The sequence below is a fragment of the Aythya ferina genome (genome assembly GCF_964211825.1).
Source record: "Aythya ferina genome assembly, chromosome: 7".
Classification (NCBI taxonomy): Eukaryota; Metazoa; Chordata; class Aves; order Anseriformes; family Anatidae; genus Aythya; species Aythya ferina.
The window spans coordinates 32,463,537-32,481,048 of record NC_140302.1 but is presented as its reverse complement, the minus strand read 5'-3'; the positions used below and the strand labels follow the sequence as shown (position 1 = coordinate 32,481,048).

General features: G+C 39.4%; 1 protein-coding gene across 2 annotated transcripts in view; it reads right to left on the bottom strand.

Annotated features, from left to right (window-relative positions):
• Nucleotides 1-4,323, bottom strand: part of WDR11 (WD repeat domain 11) — a 42,195-nt gene extending 37,872 nt beyond the window's left edge. For both annotated transcript variants that reach the window (XM_084525977.1, XM_084525978.1), the window contains exons 1-3: nucleotides 4,185-4,323; nucleotides 3,075-3,186; nucleotides 51-204 (exon numbers count right to left, since the gene is read on the bottom strand). In XM_084525977.1, the coding sequence (XP_084382103.1) occupies nucleotides 51-204; nucleotides 3,075-3,186; nucleotides 4,185-4,270 (352 nt within the window). In that variant the 5' untranslated portion in view covers nucleotides 4,271-4,323. The remainder of the gene's footprint in view (nucleotides 1-50; nucleotides 205-3,074; nucleotides 3,187-4,184) is intronic.
• Nucleotides 4,324-17,512: the final 13,189 nt, after the last annotated feature.

The window sequence follows — 17,512 nt, the reverse complement described above, 5'->3', positions numbered from 1 at the left end:
ATGATGCTCCGTAAAGGAACTTCCATTCAAACATCGTGCATTATCATTACCTTGAATTGGTTTTGCATGTTCTTGTATTTCACAACGCGCTGTTCCTGTTGCCACATCCCATACAATTATTTTTCCAGTAGCATCAGCAGAAGCTAAACGTAAAGAATATGGAGAGCCAATATTGTGATGGTAATTTTCTTTAGCCCATTTAACCTGAAGATACAAATGAAAAGTAGTCAAGAGACGGAAGCATATATAACAAAGATCATACAAAATATTTTTCAGATGGATAAACAAATAATTAATTCATCAAAAGAGGGTAATAACAGTTAATAACATCTGTGTAAACATATATCAGTCGTGCGAATTTAAGATATCTTACAACTGTGATGCATGTCAGCATGGATGGTATTTTCAAATTTACATAAATCAGTATTCCTTGTTCCTGAAGATAAACTACAACAATCCATAAATATGGACTACAAATATTAGAAGTCTACTCAAATATTTAGAAGAAACTGCATCTGCTATCTTCTTTACCCTATTCAGGATGTCACCAAAACGGATTTTCATATACCACTTTCTGGTTTGGGATTGCCAACTGCACTGGCTTGCAAGAAGATGGCAATACATATGTAAATGATGTAGCCTGAAATTCAAAACATTCCACCTACAAGTCTCCAGAGAATGTAATAGATAATACTGGCTCCTTCCCTACATATTCAATACAGAATTGTTTTGCTACCCACTTTAAAGGCCAAGTTCTACCCCTAAGGGAGAATGAAGACACTAACAGAATAATAAACCTTAATATTAAGGTAATGAGAATTTATATACTACAGAAATGATGTTGCAGCTAGACAGCTGGAACATCAAAGTACCTGACAGAGAAAGTGTTAGGGCAAACACAACTCTTTGCACAGGTATTGAAATCATGATACTTAAAAAAAAATACAATTATAATTAGGTGCCACTAACTTTACAACATGAGTTAGATTTATAACTGCATTCAGGGCACTGTAGCCACAATTGTGCTATCCCTGTCAGAGGTTTTACCAGTATGCATCCCAAAAGCTTGGCTGAATAAATTAAACAACCTGCACAGCAAGCAATCTTTAAAGAGTTCCGGCTAACAACCCAAAGCACGTTTCTACTGGAATAACAGAATAATTCTTGGGAGAGTCTCCTCTACCTGCAGATTTCAGTTTTGTAACTCCTGCTTCCCTGCTGCTCAAAATAAAATTATCCTTGAGGGTGCCTGCATGTAGCTATGTAGTATTAAAATTACACAGCTGTTGAAACCTACACAGCTATTTCTTCCTCGGTTAAATATATGTTTCTCTGAAGCAAGCGTCAATTTTGGAAAACATCAGTTCCCAAGGGCAGATCTGTCACCAGGTTACGAACAATGAAAAGGAGGCCTTCACACCAGCAGTCTTAAACAGAGCTCCTACTGTTCTCTAGCACCACGAGCCCTCTTTTCGCATTGCAGTCACTCTGCTCCAACAAAGTCCCCACACATGACCTGCTCCTCTGCTAAAAGAAATCATTTTGCCTCTCTACCCTGACTTCAAATGTAGCAGTATTGGTCAGAAACAGGGACCACAGGCAATTTTTATTTTTATTTTTTTTTCAGAAATTATCTCACCTAATTTACAGCCTTATTAACCCTGTTTACTAATTCAGCAAAACAGACATAAATGTAGATTTCAGTACTCTTTTTTTTTTTTTTTTTGGTGACAGACCAAACAATTCTTCATATAATTACATTTTCTTTTGTAAAAACACCCTTTCCAGTACTCTTTGTACAGGTACAAAAGCAGTCAGGTATAATCCACTCCGTACAAATTTATCAGCCTCCCAAAAAGCCAGGACTACCATAATGACGGCTAACGTGGAGCATTTTCCAGCAGAGCCATTACCTATTCCAGACACAGTTGTAACACACAAATGGCAGGAAGTCTATAAAGAACATTAGCCAAACAAACTGCAGAAAATGACATAACTGCTTTTTTTTTTTTTTCTTTCCTTCTTTTTGTTACAGAAAGTGGCATGTTTTGAAATTTTTCAAAACTCAAGCACAGGTTTCAGTGGAGGAGATCCCTTGTAGACTATGTTTGCTGGCATGAATCTCTACTAGAAAGAGTTCAAGAGTTCAACAGCCAGACACAGCAGATCTTTTACACTTCCCCTCCAGCCTATACATGCTTTTAGCATTTATAAATTCATAACAACAACAAAAAAATAGAGGCAGTTAGAATTCAAAGAAAGTTTCTCAGAAATGTACATAAAGGTATCTACAATGATTATGACCTCACAATAATTCCTACTTCTTAAAGTGGAACAAAATTGTTCTCCATTCTTTCTCCTCACAAGAAGTCATTTCCTTACAGTCTATTTCTGTTAACAAACCACCAGAGAGTAATTTGAAAAATTATCTTATACATTATACAGAAACTATTTGGACTTCAACACTTGGTTTCCTATTGGAATAGCATTACTGCTCAAAACTAGTGAATGCATCTAAGTATGCGAAAATGCTACCATTAAGTGGCTCAAGAAGTATTTCGTTACAACTTGTTATCTAAGCTAAGTGCAGATTTTAAAACATAATAATCATTATAGCTGCTGCCTCCATACCACTTACTTATATATATATTTTACATGATTACAGACATTGGAGTTGATGTCTTGTTCATTTTAAAGGCTAGCCTGAAGACAAATAAGGTTAAGTGTACGTCTGCCAAAACACATGCCAGAAGGCATGGCAGGTATTGATTTACTGAGTGCCGTGTGTTCTGTGATTGTTGCTAACTACACAACTTTGCTTTGTGATAACGGAAAAATAACCCCTCCTTCCTAAGATTCAAATATATTTTTATATATCTAAAAGTATAACATTGACCTCAGCCCAAATTTTAGCATGTGTGGTTTGATTTCACCATAAAAGAGGGATCACGTTAAATATGGTTACTTTACAACAGAGTTTACATGAAAATTGAGTGCAATATGAGTATTGAAAATCATTTATAAAAATAAGATATATACCAGAATCAAGTAATGCACCTTAAAACGTATCTCACCTTGACAACATTTGCTTTGTGTCTTTCCAAAACCTGTAAAGTCTGGGCAGTATTGGCATCAACTACCAGCACAAGGGAATGGCATCCATACGCAATCAAACCTTGCCAGCCCCTAGAAAAGCACATACCATCATCAAACAAGCAAAAAAGAACAGAAAGCAGTTCACATCAAGAGCGAGGTGGAGGTTTTGTTTGGTTGGTTGGTGTTTTTTTGGTAAGTTGAATGTATGCTACCAGACATGAACATCAAACAGTAAAAACTACTTAATAACATAAAATTCAGCAGCATTATAAAATGTGATTGCAGCACTGTCTGCTGAACTGTGTGTTGATGATTCCCTATGGAAACCACGAAGCACGTTTGTGTCCATCTATAAAAATCCTCTTCTGTAAATTTAAAACATCATACTGGAATATACGCACAGCATTCCTGAATGTTATATGTAAGGAGCATATTTGCTTTTATATAATTGCATGGGGGGGAAGAAGCATGTGAAGAACTACAGGAATCATTAAAAGGTCTTTGATGCAGTCTGACTTGAGGAAGGATTAATGTGGCCTCTGACGATAATTGCATGGATATGGTGAGAACAGTCAGCAAGCGAATACAGTCAAAGGGTATTAAGTTTCTAAAAACTTCCAAGAACTTCAGCGTTCACTGCTTTGCAAGCTGCCAAACGCACAGGTCACACTTTTCCAAAATGACTGGATTCAGGCCAATTCATTTGAAGCCGTCCCCACGGGATTCAGCAGCACTGGGTTACTGCTTCCTAGCACAGCTGGGCGAACTTCTCGCTCCGAGCCACGCATCCAAACACCAAGGCATGGATGGCCTTTGCACCTCAAGCCCAACACCACCCCAGAAACAGCAGCAGCAGCAGCCACCAGCTCCCCATGGGCTGTTGCAGCACCAACAGCTCCACCCACAAAAGGGCATTGCCTGGAGGGCTTGGCACACACCCACCCTCCCTCCAGGGGCTGTGGCATTGCTCTCCCCGACACCCAGAGACCAACACCTCCTCCTCGAGCAATTCGGGGTGGAAGAGGAGGGCACCTGGCAGCCACCCCTCGTCGTCCCCCTCTCCCCCCCCGGGTCCCGGCGCCCCCTACCAGTCCGCCGCGCCCCTGTTGGGCGCGCTGAGGGCTCCCGTCAGGGTCCTCGCCGCCAGCTTGATGTTGACGGTGAAGGGCTGCATGGCGACCCGCGGAGCCCCACAGCGCCGCGGACCCTGCCCGGCCCCGCTCGCAGGAAGCGCCGCAGCCGCTGCCGGTCCGTCCCGCCCGGCTCCGCCGCCACCCTGCGGCTGCCGAAAGGCCGTTCCGGGGCTGCCGGTGTGCGGCCAGCGCTTCTCGGTCTTTACCAGAAATCCCGAATCTGTCCCTGGCCCCGAGCAGGAGACTTTGCTCGGGGTAAAATCTTCCTCGTTCCTCACAGCCAGCCGCAAAGGCCCTCCCGGGGGAGCCCTCGGCAGTGCTTGGGGGATGAGGCTCGGCCTCTCCAACTTTCAGTCGTACCGATGCCTGAAAAGTTGGCAAAGACGTTCTCTAAAACTCAGAATCACAGAATTTCTAGGTTGGAAGAGACCTCAAGATCATCGAGACCAACCTCTGACCTAACACTAACAGCTGCCAGCCAGCTCCCACCCAGCCCCACTGACTCCCTTCTCTCTCAACTCTTGCAGACCATGGTTTCGTAACTCTTCTATGCGTTGGCTTTCCTGGGCTTAATTCAGAGCCCACCGAAAGTTGGCGATGAACTTGATGTGCCTACAACCGCGTGCATGCAGCAGCGTGCAGAGGAGCTGCAGGCTCACATGATGCAGCTGCTGCTGGAAATTTTAGACATTGGAACAGGCTGCCCAGGGAAGTGGTGGAGTCACCATCCCTGGAAGTCTTTAAAAGACGTTTAGATGTAGAGCTTAGGGATATGGTTTAGTGGGGACTGTTAGCGTTAGGTCAGAGGTTGGACTCGATGATCTTGAGGTCTCTTCCAACCTAGAAATTCTGTGATTCTGTGAAATCGAGCAGATGGAGCAGGAGCACGGCTGGGCGCGTGTGGGAACCCTGCTCCTGTCGCTGCTGCAGCACTGGCAGTTCTGGGTCCTGACCGGAGAGATCGATTGTTATGAGCACCTCATAATTATGAGCATAATTATGAGCACCTCCATATCCTTCTTGTAGCGAGGGGCCCAAAACTGAACACAGTGCTCAAGGTGTGGCTTCACCAAAGCTGAGTACAGGGGGATGATCACCTCCCTAGTCCTCCTGGCTACACGATTTCTAATACAGGCCAGGATGCATTGGCCTTCTTAGCCACCTGGGCACACTGCCGGCTCATGTTCAGCCGAGCATCGATTTTTTGGTGACATTGGTGATAGGGATGGTTGGACCAGATGATCGTGAATGTTTTTAAGGTCTTTTCCAACCATAATGAGGTGTGTGGGTGGGTGGGTGGGTGAAAGGCTTTGCTGAAGTCTAAGTAGACTACGTCAACAGCATTTCCCTCATCTACCGGTCTGATCACACGATCATAGAAGGAGATGAGGTTGAGGAGATGAGGCACAACCTGCCTTCCGTGAACCCATGCTGTCTGGGCCTGAACCCCTGGATACCATGCAGGTGCCGTGTGCTCTCACCCAAGATGATTTGTTCCATAACTTTCCCTGGAACCGAGGTCACGCTAACAAGCCTGTAGTTTCCTGGGTCCTCCTTATGGTCCTTCTTGTAGATGGGAGTCACATCAGCAAGTCTCCAATCCTCTGGGACGTCTCCAGATAACCAGGAACACTGATAGATGGTGGAAAGTAGCTTGGCAATCACCTCCGCCAGCTCCCTCAGCACCTTAGGGTGGAACTCATCTGGTCCCATGGACTTGTAACATGGAGGAGCAGGTCTCTAACTGTCTCTTCCTGGATTAAAAACAAACAAACAAACAAACAAACAAAACCACTTCTTACTGTCTAACTAAACATTGTAAAGGGTGCCCTTGGTCTGCCCTTGCTGAAGGGCTCCAGGAGAAGACATAGCTGCTGTCTGTGTGCAGATGGACACCAGAAATCACCTCAGCACAGAGGGCCAGCTGTCACCTCAAAGGTATCCAGCTGTCCCCCAAGAAACCCCTCTGTGTAGGTTCACTGGATGCACGGATGCTGCAAAACCTTTTAACAGACCCAGCAAATTTCTGAAGTCGTCTCTGCTCTAAACTCACCTCTTAAATGGAGAAGGGCAACAGCAACAACCCAGCTGCAAAAAACAACAACAACAACAACAACAAAAAACACAACATTGCTGCTCTGTGCCTCAGCAGCAACGTAAAGCATTCAGTTTGCACCTTGAGGTGCTGCGTCCTTCGTAACACAGCCCACACTCCAGCCTGGGCCTGCTCCAGTTGTCACATATACTTGGTAATGCCATCAAAGCTGATGTATCCCACAACAGGAACATTGCGAGTTTGCTCTGGCAAGCATCAAGATGCAAAGCAGCATAATACCTTTTTTTTTTTTTCTTTTTTTTTTTTTTTTTTTTTCCAGTTAAACTGGAACAGCAGCATTTGCCTTTTCTTTAAAGTTGCATGTGGCGATCCCTGCCAAAACCCAGGAGCAGTCAGAAGGCACCGTGTGCTCATGTTGTTTTATTCAGTTGTGTTGAAAGAGAAAGAGGTTGGCTCCCATGTGTTCTTAAAGAACTGGAAAAAAAAAAACAAACATTTTCTGTCCCACAGCATTAATAAGACAGTCAGAATCCAGTAGCTCCAGGCAAGTTTCTTGAATTGTACTTGACATACATTGTGCGGTGTGGGAGGGGTGTATGTCTTCAAAGTAGAAATGGCTGGTAATTGTGTATTTATTTTTCATTGTGAAAAAGATGCCACTAGATGGCCAAAGTTGGCATGATTGTGATGCCAGCTGCAGGTCTTTGCAATGCTGTACTGTCACTATGCCACATTAAAAACTGCAAGCGCCGTTCCCCTTTTTACTCTCTCTCTTTTAGTCACAATTCAATGCGTGCAAGCAAGAACTCAAGAAACAACCTGCAGCTGATGCCTTTTCCAATGTTTTTCTAGAGAAATCTGCTCTTGAAACTTAGTACATTGCTCGTTACGTGTTTTAGGTTAATTTTATTGGAACTTCTTATTTCTCAGAACCTTCTCATCCACAAATGTCTCTCTCAGCTTTAAAGATGATGAATCATTGTCATCTAGAGACATAGAGGACTTTTTTGTTCCTTTCTCTTTGTCACCATTTGAGGACACCAAGATCTACAGATCCATTTTGCAGAATCCTTAGCAGCCGTTAACCTCACTAATTCTAATTATTTTTTACCCAATTCTGTGGTTTTACTCTGTATCCTTTGGCATCCTGCTGCTACTCATGTTTTCGGAACAACAGAAACAGATGCTTTTCTTCACAGTTTTCTATTTATTTTCTTGACTCTGAAAGAAATGCATTTTAATGCAGTTGAAGGTAAGGAGAAGATACCAGGAGAGATACAAAGAAGGAAGTTGGTCCTGTGTCAACAAAATTATGGGTGAAAGAATTAAAAATCTTAAAAGTGGAATGTTTTTCAGGATCAAAAAGCAGGGTGAAAATCAGGAAGCATCAGTTTCCTTTCTGAGTATTTACTGAAGATTCATCAGAGAGAGAAAAAGAAGATGATGAAGAGCTTTGTGAACAATGGCGAGGGTCATTGGAAGAGCTGAAAAGAATAAGAATATTATAAGATGTCAGAGGGGAGGAAGAGTTGTGCACTGGATAAACTATTTGTGATTCCTGGGGTCCATCTGTTGGTCCACTCACCAACAAATACGATACCCAGTAAGAGAGACTTCAGCTCCAGACAGCTTCAGCTCTGGTTGTCCTCATGAAGTACGTGTGGAGAATGAAGTAGTGGGTGATCATAAAAACCATTAGAGAAAAAAACAAAAACAACAACAAAAAAAACCACCCTTCAGATTAAATAAATAACAAGACCTATGGTTTTACATAGCTTTAGGCTCATGATTCTAAATAATCATGCTGTGAATTTGAACTAGAAAAAGCAGGATCAAGGTAAAGATATATGCATAGTCTCTCTTTTGGATTTCTCTTTTATGTAATAGTAATTACTGCAGGAATAATCCCCTGAAAGCTTCTGGGACTTCTTTAATTTCCATGGCCTTAAGTTAGAGCTCCAGGAGCTCCTGGGATCCACCAGTGAGCCACCACAATTCTAGCCTATGTGCTGTTAGATTTCATTATACAAAACTCAGTTTGAAATCAGGATATGTAACTAATTCATATATGCTATTGGGCAGAATTATATTTGCCTTACAAATTACATTGCTATTACCTTAGCACTATTGGTTTTTAGGCCATACCTTTAAAGCTTAAGTTCTCTTAAGTTCCTAGTTAACGTTCCTTCTTGATCTGGGGCCGACAGCGAAAAACATGCACAGCATCATGCCATGTCCTCTGCCCCCATGACTGGAACATCCTCAAATGCCAGACAGCTCATCTGAACACAAACTGCCCTTCTGCACCTGCAACTTGAGATCACCAAATGTAAAGAAAGATATGGTACAGCTGTTTTCAAGGAAACCATACAGGAAGGTAATTCCTTTAAGAAGACATGTACCCCATCGCTTGACATGACAGGACACTGTCTTTTCTCAAGAAGAAAGAAGGCTGAGGGGTTTGCATTCAGAATCAGTAAAGAATTGAGCTCTCTTTCAGGAAAACTCTCCCCTCCAGCAAAGAGGCATGAGCAATCACAATCCTATTCAGCAAAGCATGCTGTGCAACAAACCACTTCAGGTATTTCTATAGTTGCACTAAAGCGAAGGGGTGGAAACATCTCAAACACCTCAAAGCATCCCCAGATATAGATGGAATTTAATATGCTCCTTCTGGCTTTGAGTGTTAGTGTAGATGACTTTGTTATTTAAAATCAAGTGTCTTTTTTTTTTTTTTTTTTTTTTTCTTCTTTTTTTCTTTTTCTTTCTTCTTTTTTTTTCCCCCAAGGGAATGTATCTGAAGTCAAGATTCATTTAACCCCAGCCTAACTCTATAACCCTACTAGGGATCTTTGTATTTTGTTTTGTAATTTCAGAAAACGATTAAAGAACAGATATTGATGAAAGAGATTCAATTGCTGGGACTTCAGAATTCTGCTGAAATAAACATAAAAATAAAATGAATATATTAATCTGATGGTGCAAAATATTTAGCACGAAGAACCCTATCAGTTTTATGCAAAAGTAGATGTTTTTTACCAAAGGCTCAATTACGTGTCTCCCTTCCCAAATGCATTCAGCTCAGAAGTTCAAAAATTACCCAGCAACTTTCCAGAATGAGAATGCCAGTCCCAGATATCCACATCCAATAGACGTTTCATTGATTTTGACTTCAAAAATTAGCTTTTTCCTAAGAAGGGAAATGAAAATTTCCCATCACTCTAACATAACTCTGGGCTTTTTTACTGGCGTGATGACTATTTTTTGAAGTTCAGGGTCTGGCTGAACACACATCTGCTGCAGATCAGCATGGAAGTTTTATTCTTAGATGCAGGGTACCATGCAATAGATATTCATGCCAATAAACGATCCGGAGAATGGGTGAATGAAGAATTAAAACTCTTAAAAGGGGAACAGTTTTCAGGATCAAATAGCAGGGTGAAAATCAGGAAGAATCAGTCATCTCATTCTTACTGCTCTTTTTTGAAAAAGTCCTGGAAAATGTTCTGATCTCTTTGGCATACTGATACATATTAGGTAGAGGACCAAAGACTTGCAGGTAAATAGAAGCAAAAAGTAGAACTTAGAGGAAAAATCTGAAATGCACAAGGCTTTTGTACTTGGCACAGTGGTGATCTGCGATTCTCTACCTGTGCCACAATTTATTTTTCCTCTGGAAGAACTATGAACAAGTTGCAGGTTTTGGAACACAAGGCATAAGTGCCCCAGAGCTCCTGGTCAGCTTGATTTGGGGTTTGTCACCTTTCCAGTTTAAATAAAACTAAAAATGATCATGTAGGAACAAGTCTGGAAGAATCAGAAAATCATGCAGCAGTCAATATAGTTGGCAGAACAAAGCCATAATCTCTGCAATCTGCACAGCAGCAGCAGAATAAAATATCCAGATTTTTGACAGCCACAAAGAGAGTTATTCTCCATGGCTGGATATTTTATATCCAAATATATATATATTAAAAAAAAAATACATAAAAAAATATCAGCTTCTGAAGTTGGTACACTGATGATGACAGCTACGCAGTAAAGACAGCTCTACAGAAACATCATGCACATAAGAACTGGAAAGAAGTGGGGTTGACAGGAATTATAGTGGAGTACAGGAACCATGGAAAAAAAAAAAAAAAAAAAAAAAGAGGAACAACATATGATCAAGGGAATGAAGACAATCACAAGGGTTTTATCTTTTTTATCTTCTATAAAGCTGCCTCCTGCAATGGTTGCTTTCCACACCTGACTGCTTTCTCACATGGTATTGAGTTACAGAGAAATCAAGTGATTGTTGGAACTTTTTCTAGGGTGGTGTGTTACTGTTCAGACTGCAGATTTTAGAGAGCTTATGTAAATGTTTCCCGTACGCACAGTAATTATTTGATCTGACTTTGAAATAGTGCTGAAAAAGCAAGTTTTATGGTCACTGATCAAGGCAATGCAGAAGTAAAAATCCTCACAAGAGCCATCATATTTGACATATAAATTGTCCTGTTCTTCTAAATGTCTGCAGTGTAGAAAAAGACTTGGCTGAAATACTGTATCTATTAATAGATGAACGCCATGTATGCATATATATGAAAATCATCTTCTGAAAGGTCCATTTAAAAAAATACTGATAGAAATTTGACCCCTGCCTTACCAGCTATGAATTAAAATGTATTCCTTCCCAGTCCTGTTTGAGAGCTGCACATGCTTTTTCACATTCTGTGGCATCAGCAGTATGCATCTATTTTTCCCCTTCGGTAACAGTAGTGGAGAGAGAGTCAGATATTAGCTTTACTGGTGATATTCTAAAATGTTTTCATCCCCTTCTTAAATAAAACCCTTTAAAATAAAATATTGTTCTCTCAACATGCAAGGGATGTCACAAAAGTAATTACAGATGTTGTCTGAGTACATTCTCACACGTAGAAGAGACAGCTTGGCTTCAACCAAATGAGAAATTGCCTTTAAAACCTCCACACCGTGGCAATATCCGCGTAATAGATTTTATTTACCTTTCCATTTCTGACTGTACTCTTCAGCACAGAAGAAAAACAAAGGTGGGTTTAAAAAATGAGAAAACAAAAGGCAAAACGAAAAAAAAGGAAACAAACAAAACCCCAAACTAACCAACCAAACAACAAAAAATAGGCCTTGAGGGGTTGGTGTGAAATTCTTTCTAGAAGTATTATCAGCTAGAGACATCTCGTGCCTCAGAAGTATGATCTCTGTTCAAGTGGGAATTGCAATGCAATGCAGGAAATAGAAATCTCTGAAATCTAGGACTTCTACAAGGATACACAATGTTCTTCCACTCTTCATTAAGCTCACCTGAAATGGCCCAATCAGTGTTGAAAAAGCTCAGAAAAGATTGAGAAATTATATTTTTATTTTTTAAACCTTTAGTCATTGTAGGGTCGTAGAGTAGATCTATAATGAATGCATGGGGGAATTTACATTTATGGGGGAATTGATAGAGGAATGCACAAAGATGCGGCAATTTTTCATATGTAGTATTCAGAAGCACATGACATCTGATTTTTCACAACAAATTTGTGTGGAAGTAACCTTTAAAAGTGACATTGAGTAAGGTAATTTAAAAAGTCATTTTTTTCCCAGAGTGGAAGGTGGACGAATAATTCAAAATCCATTGGCAATAAGTGGAATTTTGTTACTCTTGAAAATAGACCTCTGTCTCTTCCTTGTCATTTTATTACCTTGAAATACTACCATAAAGGAATCTCTGTATTCCTGTACTGCAAATACTGGTCATGATTTCAGTTTTCCTTTGTTTCTTCTCTCAAAAGTAGGACTCACATGAGATCGGGAAGGAAGGAACATATTCAGTTTTAAGCCAGTTCTCTCAGGCCATATTTCCAAAAATAGACTTAATGAGTGGCATCCTTGCTGGGACAGAAATCATAGGAATGAGAAACCTTAACTTCCAATTACTGTTATAGATAAAAATGTGTTTTGTATTTTCCAACAACTATAAACCAAATTTCACTCTTGGTCAAGTCTTCAATTCTGACACTGTGGAATAATAAAGACCTCCATCCTAGAGAAGATAGTCCTTTTGCTGACTGCTTGGGATGGCTGGCACAAAGAGACATCCCACTCCTGAGGTCCCTACTACTGGAGCCTACCCATCCATCTTCCATTTTATTTTCATAAATCATGATTATTATTACTATTTTTTATTTTCATAAATCATGAAAGTTTTTCTTTCAAATAACAAGCATTTATTCATCCATTTACAAGCATAGGATTGCCCTTTGTTCCTTTTAAAGGATTTTTCAGTCATTTATCTATGTTAGTAAATGTTGTGTATTACTACCTAAAATAAGAACCTTTCAGGCAATTGCACTAAGTGCTATAAAAATCAGATAGATGTATAACTATTTTGCATTCATCAAAATTGTTTTAAGTATGAAGTCTTAAATTCCAGCAGACAAGTCCTCTGACTTTCAAGGGTACAGAACTGCTTACTGGCACATAAAATCCAACAAATAAGACAGATGTAAATTTATTTTCAATTTCAGAATTTGATTCAAATTTCAGATAATTTTCTGAAGTGGAAGTGGTCACAGCACTGAGCCTGCCATAGTTCAAGAAGCATTTGGACAACACTCTCAGCCACATGACCTGATTTTTTAATTTTTTGGGTGATCCTTCAGGGACCTAGGAGTTGGACTTGATGATCCTTATGAGTTCCTTCCAACTCGGATATTCTATGGTTCTATGATTTGCATGGCCAACAGCCATAATTTCTTGCCCAATTTTAAGGAAGAAAGCCAATTCTGAAACTTCATCTTGTATTTTGTAATCCTTTCTAAATTAACTTGAACACAAGAAATCTCAAGGACTTGATTTTTACATGGCATTAACAAGCACGTCTAATCCATTGTGCTACAATTTACTAAGGGATAATTGCTCATTTACAGAAAAACTAAAACAACACAAAACATAGCCATTCTTCATACACCCACACACCAATGGTACCACATTTCTTCTATTTTTGCTTTATTTTGTGTGCTTTAAAAATTTGGAAGGACCAGTTATGTGCCTCACAGGAAAGTGTTTTTTCAGTGGATAAGACTAGCTATGCTGGCATTGTAAATATGTTGTTGTAGCCCTCTTCATATCCTTATTTATGCATTAAATGTTGGAGAGTAATTTAACAATTATTTTAGCAAGATTAGAAATTACATGAGGATGGTGGCAGGGATGAATAAGAGGAGAGCCAATTAGAAAGCTGTTTATGTCAGATATTACCACTGGGATCATATAATTAAGCACGTTCCTCATTCCATTAGGAAGTTCAATGAAAAGTACATTATTGTTACTCAGCAACATTTTTTCCTCGTCTAATTTTCATGTTGATCTCATCAGTCCTCAGAAGAGCTACTGAGCAAAATGAGTTCTTGCATCTTTGATTAGATTGAAAACAATCTGATTTGCAATTTTTCAATATCCATCCTAGTCAGTTCAGTGAGCCACTGTCTGAGGAACTTTAGCGTGCAAAAAGATCCAATAACAGCCAACACTTATGGGTTGCAGATAGATCACAAATACCATTAGACATGTGAGGGATGGGAAGAGGATGGGGTTCTTTGAAGCAGAAATGGAAAACTATGCTGCCCAGTTATATGAAGCAAGTCTCGACTCAAAATTCAGCAGTTCCCTAAATACCAAAAGTTTGGCTTTGGTTAATTCCTCACCCCAATGCTGATTGTGCTGTAGGAAAATGTGTATCACAGGAAAATGAAGAGCTCATCCAGGTCACCCAACAAAGTGGCGGCACAGCAAGGAAGAAAGTGCGAGTCTCTCATGTCCCAGTCTGCCGCCCTACCCACGTTCCCTCAAATGAAAGGATTCACAACCAGCAGGAGGCTGCTTAGCAAAAAACCTTCTCATTAACTCGTGCATTGTGGATTTCTTATCAACTCTTCTTTGAAAATTACTGTTTAGCTGTAAGTAACCCAGCGTCTCCCGTAAAAGTCCTTGTAACACTGAAACCACTTGCAGCTACTGGGATACAAAACACATCTGTCAAAAGAAAATCCTCATTAATAAAGTATGAGAATCTTGGCTCTTTCACAAAGACTTAATGTGACACAAAACCCCTCCTTACTGCTTGTGATAATTTTGTCTTTGAAAAGAATGAAGTCTTCTAATGTGAGCTTACATCAGTGGATTTACTGCAAGGATGTATTTGATCCGTTCCTTTCTCTCTTACCAGCAATGAAGAAAGCAGGTGCAATGAGAAAAATGGTTGCATAAGGCACCATAAAGAAGACAAGCAGTTCTAATATCCTTCCCCCCCCTCACTTACCATGAAAGTTCAGGGTGCAAACAGTCCTGCTGTGCACATTTGGCTGATCACTCTCAGCAAAAAAGAATGCTGCCTGGAAACAAGGTCTGATTCATTTGCTCTTGTCTTACTAAAATGCAGCCTACCTGTTCATATTTATCATATTAAGTAACCTCAGCAGTGTTACTCGGCTGAAAAAGGATGACAGCAAGGAAATTAATTGTTTCGGTGAAAACTTTTTGCCTTGTCAACAAAGCTTCCAAATTTCCACAACAGCAACTGCTATGAAACTTGAGATATTTACATCTTTAATTTTCCCTTGCCATGACCGTTTTAATTAACCGACATTACAGTGGCAGTGACAGGCACAGATAGATGCTAGAACTAATTTCTAAGATGGTACGAGTTAAGATTTAAAATGTGGCTTTAATTTGGGAGAACACAATATAAAGAAAATCAATTCTGTAGTCTTTATGAAGGTAACTGCACTAACAAGATGACCTGTCTCTTCACCTCACTGAGAGGAAAGTGGATTTTGTCAGCGTAGTTACATGCAGCTCTCTGTCATATTTACTCTAGTCTTTCCCAAAGGCTACAGTACATTTCATAGTACATGCTCATACATTTGCAATTCCTATCCATCTCTTTGATTAAGCAATCGAACCCCCTTGCAGCTTTTCAGTTCCTACATAGTTTGATCCACTTGGTCACTGTAGGAATATATTTTCAAAGCCATCTGCAAAAAACCTCCAAAGACTTTGGGAGTTTTGATTGTACACCACCCGGGCTCCTCAAAGGCAATGACATCTGCTAATTAACAAAAGACTGAGTATATTAAAAATCTATCCCCACAAGTTCACGCTTGAGAAAAAAAAGAAAAAAGATTTCATAATTAGCTTGGTTTGGGTTTTGTTGTGCTTTATTGCTCTCATTCTTATATGATAGGTATTTTCTAACAGTCAAAAAACAGAGGGGAGGGAAAAAAAAAAAAAAAAAAAAAAAAGACCAAAAACAGAAGGAGAAAGAAAATGAACAGATAAAGGACCAAAGGGTCAGACCAGGATCAGGACCATTTCAGTCACACCTACTAGTGATAAATTAAAAGTTTCTAAAGAGCTAGGGCAAATATGTTGTCCTCCCCCTACTCTCCTACCCATATAGGCAGCTATGACTGATTGTTCTGTGTGATCGGGGGAATCATTTGGGGGAAAAGTCCTATGTGGACTGTCCATCTGTTACTGTTTCTTAATACAGTACAGTTGAGAAGATTGGATATTAGAAGTCTTTTTTTGTTGAGTTTAAGTGTATATTCTGCTTATATATTTTGCAACACGTGCTGAAAAGTATTAATTTCTTATTCATGAGTTTTAGTTTACTATGTTCCGTATATAACTATTTTTTTTTTTTTAATGAAGTAAAGTTCCCTTTAAGTGAGCCTTTGAAATAGTTAAATAGTTGCTGTGTAAGGTGCAAGTAGCAGATTCACTAAGTTTCTGCCGTTCCTAGCTCAGGTGAAGGTCCATGAGGGAAGATCAGATTTGCTTGATCTCATTTTCAAGCTATGGGGCTTCTTAGCCCTAAGGCTACAGTCTGGATAAAATCACAAGTCATATGGAGACTCCAGACTTCGTTTTGACTGCAAACTAAATATATCTCTTCCTCATACCTCAGAAGAGAGTCTTCCTAAAAATGATTGAAAATTAGCCAGGGTAGCCTTCAGGGCATGAATTGTTTTAGAAAGTCTCATTCTAGTATTTTCCAAAGCACTAATGGTAAAGAAAAAATCCTCCTCTGGATTAAACTGTATCTTTGGTTAATTTTAACCAATTTCTCCATTTCATTAAGTTGAAGAATACAATATTTAGATTAACATTATCCCCATAAATTTCCCAAAAGTCAGAAATTATGCCAATAATTTCTAACTTTTGACAATTAAATTGATACGTGACATATATGCAGAAACATTACGTTTAACAGAAAATTACAGTCTCACTATGAAAGAAGGATGCAGTGAGCATGAAGCAGGAGTTTATGCTCTTTTTGGTTTAGCATGATTTCGTGTATTTATTGGGTTGCATGAAGGATGATAACCAAAATTTGATCAACCCATTTCTAATGAAAGGTAATCAGTGACCTCATGGTAGGTCTTAGGCAGCTGTCAAGTGTCTCTCAGTGGACCTCAAGGAAAGAGATCACGCTCATGTACCACAGTGCAGCAAACGTGCATTAATTTGTTGATGCTTTCAAATATATCCTGCTATTGCCTAATACTCAGATAGTATTTCTGTAATTATCAGGCAGCTTGTGAGAAGGAATTAATCAATGATGCTGTGGGGATGACACACGCATCTATATTTAAACTGATCAACAGTATAGAGCTATAATTTATAGGATTAAGAAATCACAGCACAATCTTTCAGACCACAGGCAGGATATATAGCACGGTACCGCACATTCCAGGGGCTGAGTAGTGGGTTGTTTTTTGTTTTTTTGTTTTTTGTTTTTTTTTTTCCCCTGTCAGTTTGCACTAAAAAATTGATTGCTTATTAAGAAGAGTGAGGAAAATAATTTTCATAATATTACCTACTATGAAAAAAATACATATATATTTTTACTGTCAGGAAAAAATATCAAGCTTTCAGGTTTTAGACAATAACATGAAAACAAAGCTTCAAATATTTTGAATTCAAAGAAATTGTGTTAAAAATAGCATTTGAACCTTGCATTTGAAAAATTGATAATTTCTTCAGACAACTAAATATTATTTTTGTTAGAAACATCTTTATTTTGCTCAGGCTGAAAGTGAAGGGGGTCAATAAAATATAACTTCATCTTTTTTCTACGTTTCAATCTAAAGCAATTTCACCATCAGAAACCTGAGATGGACATGACAGCCTTTCATACCCATGTTGAATATGCATA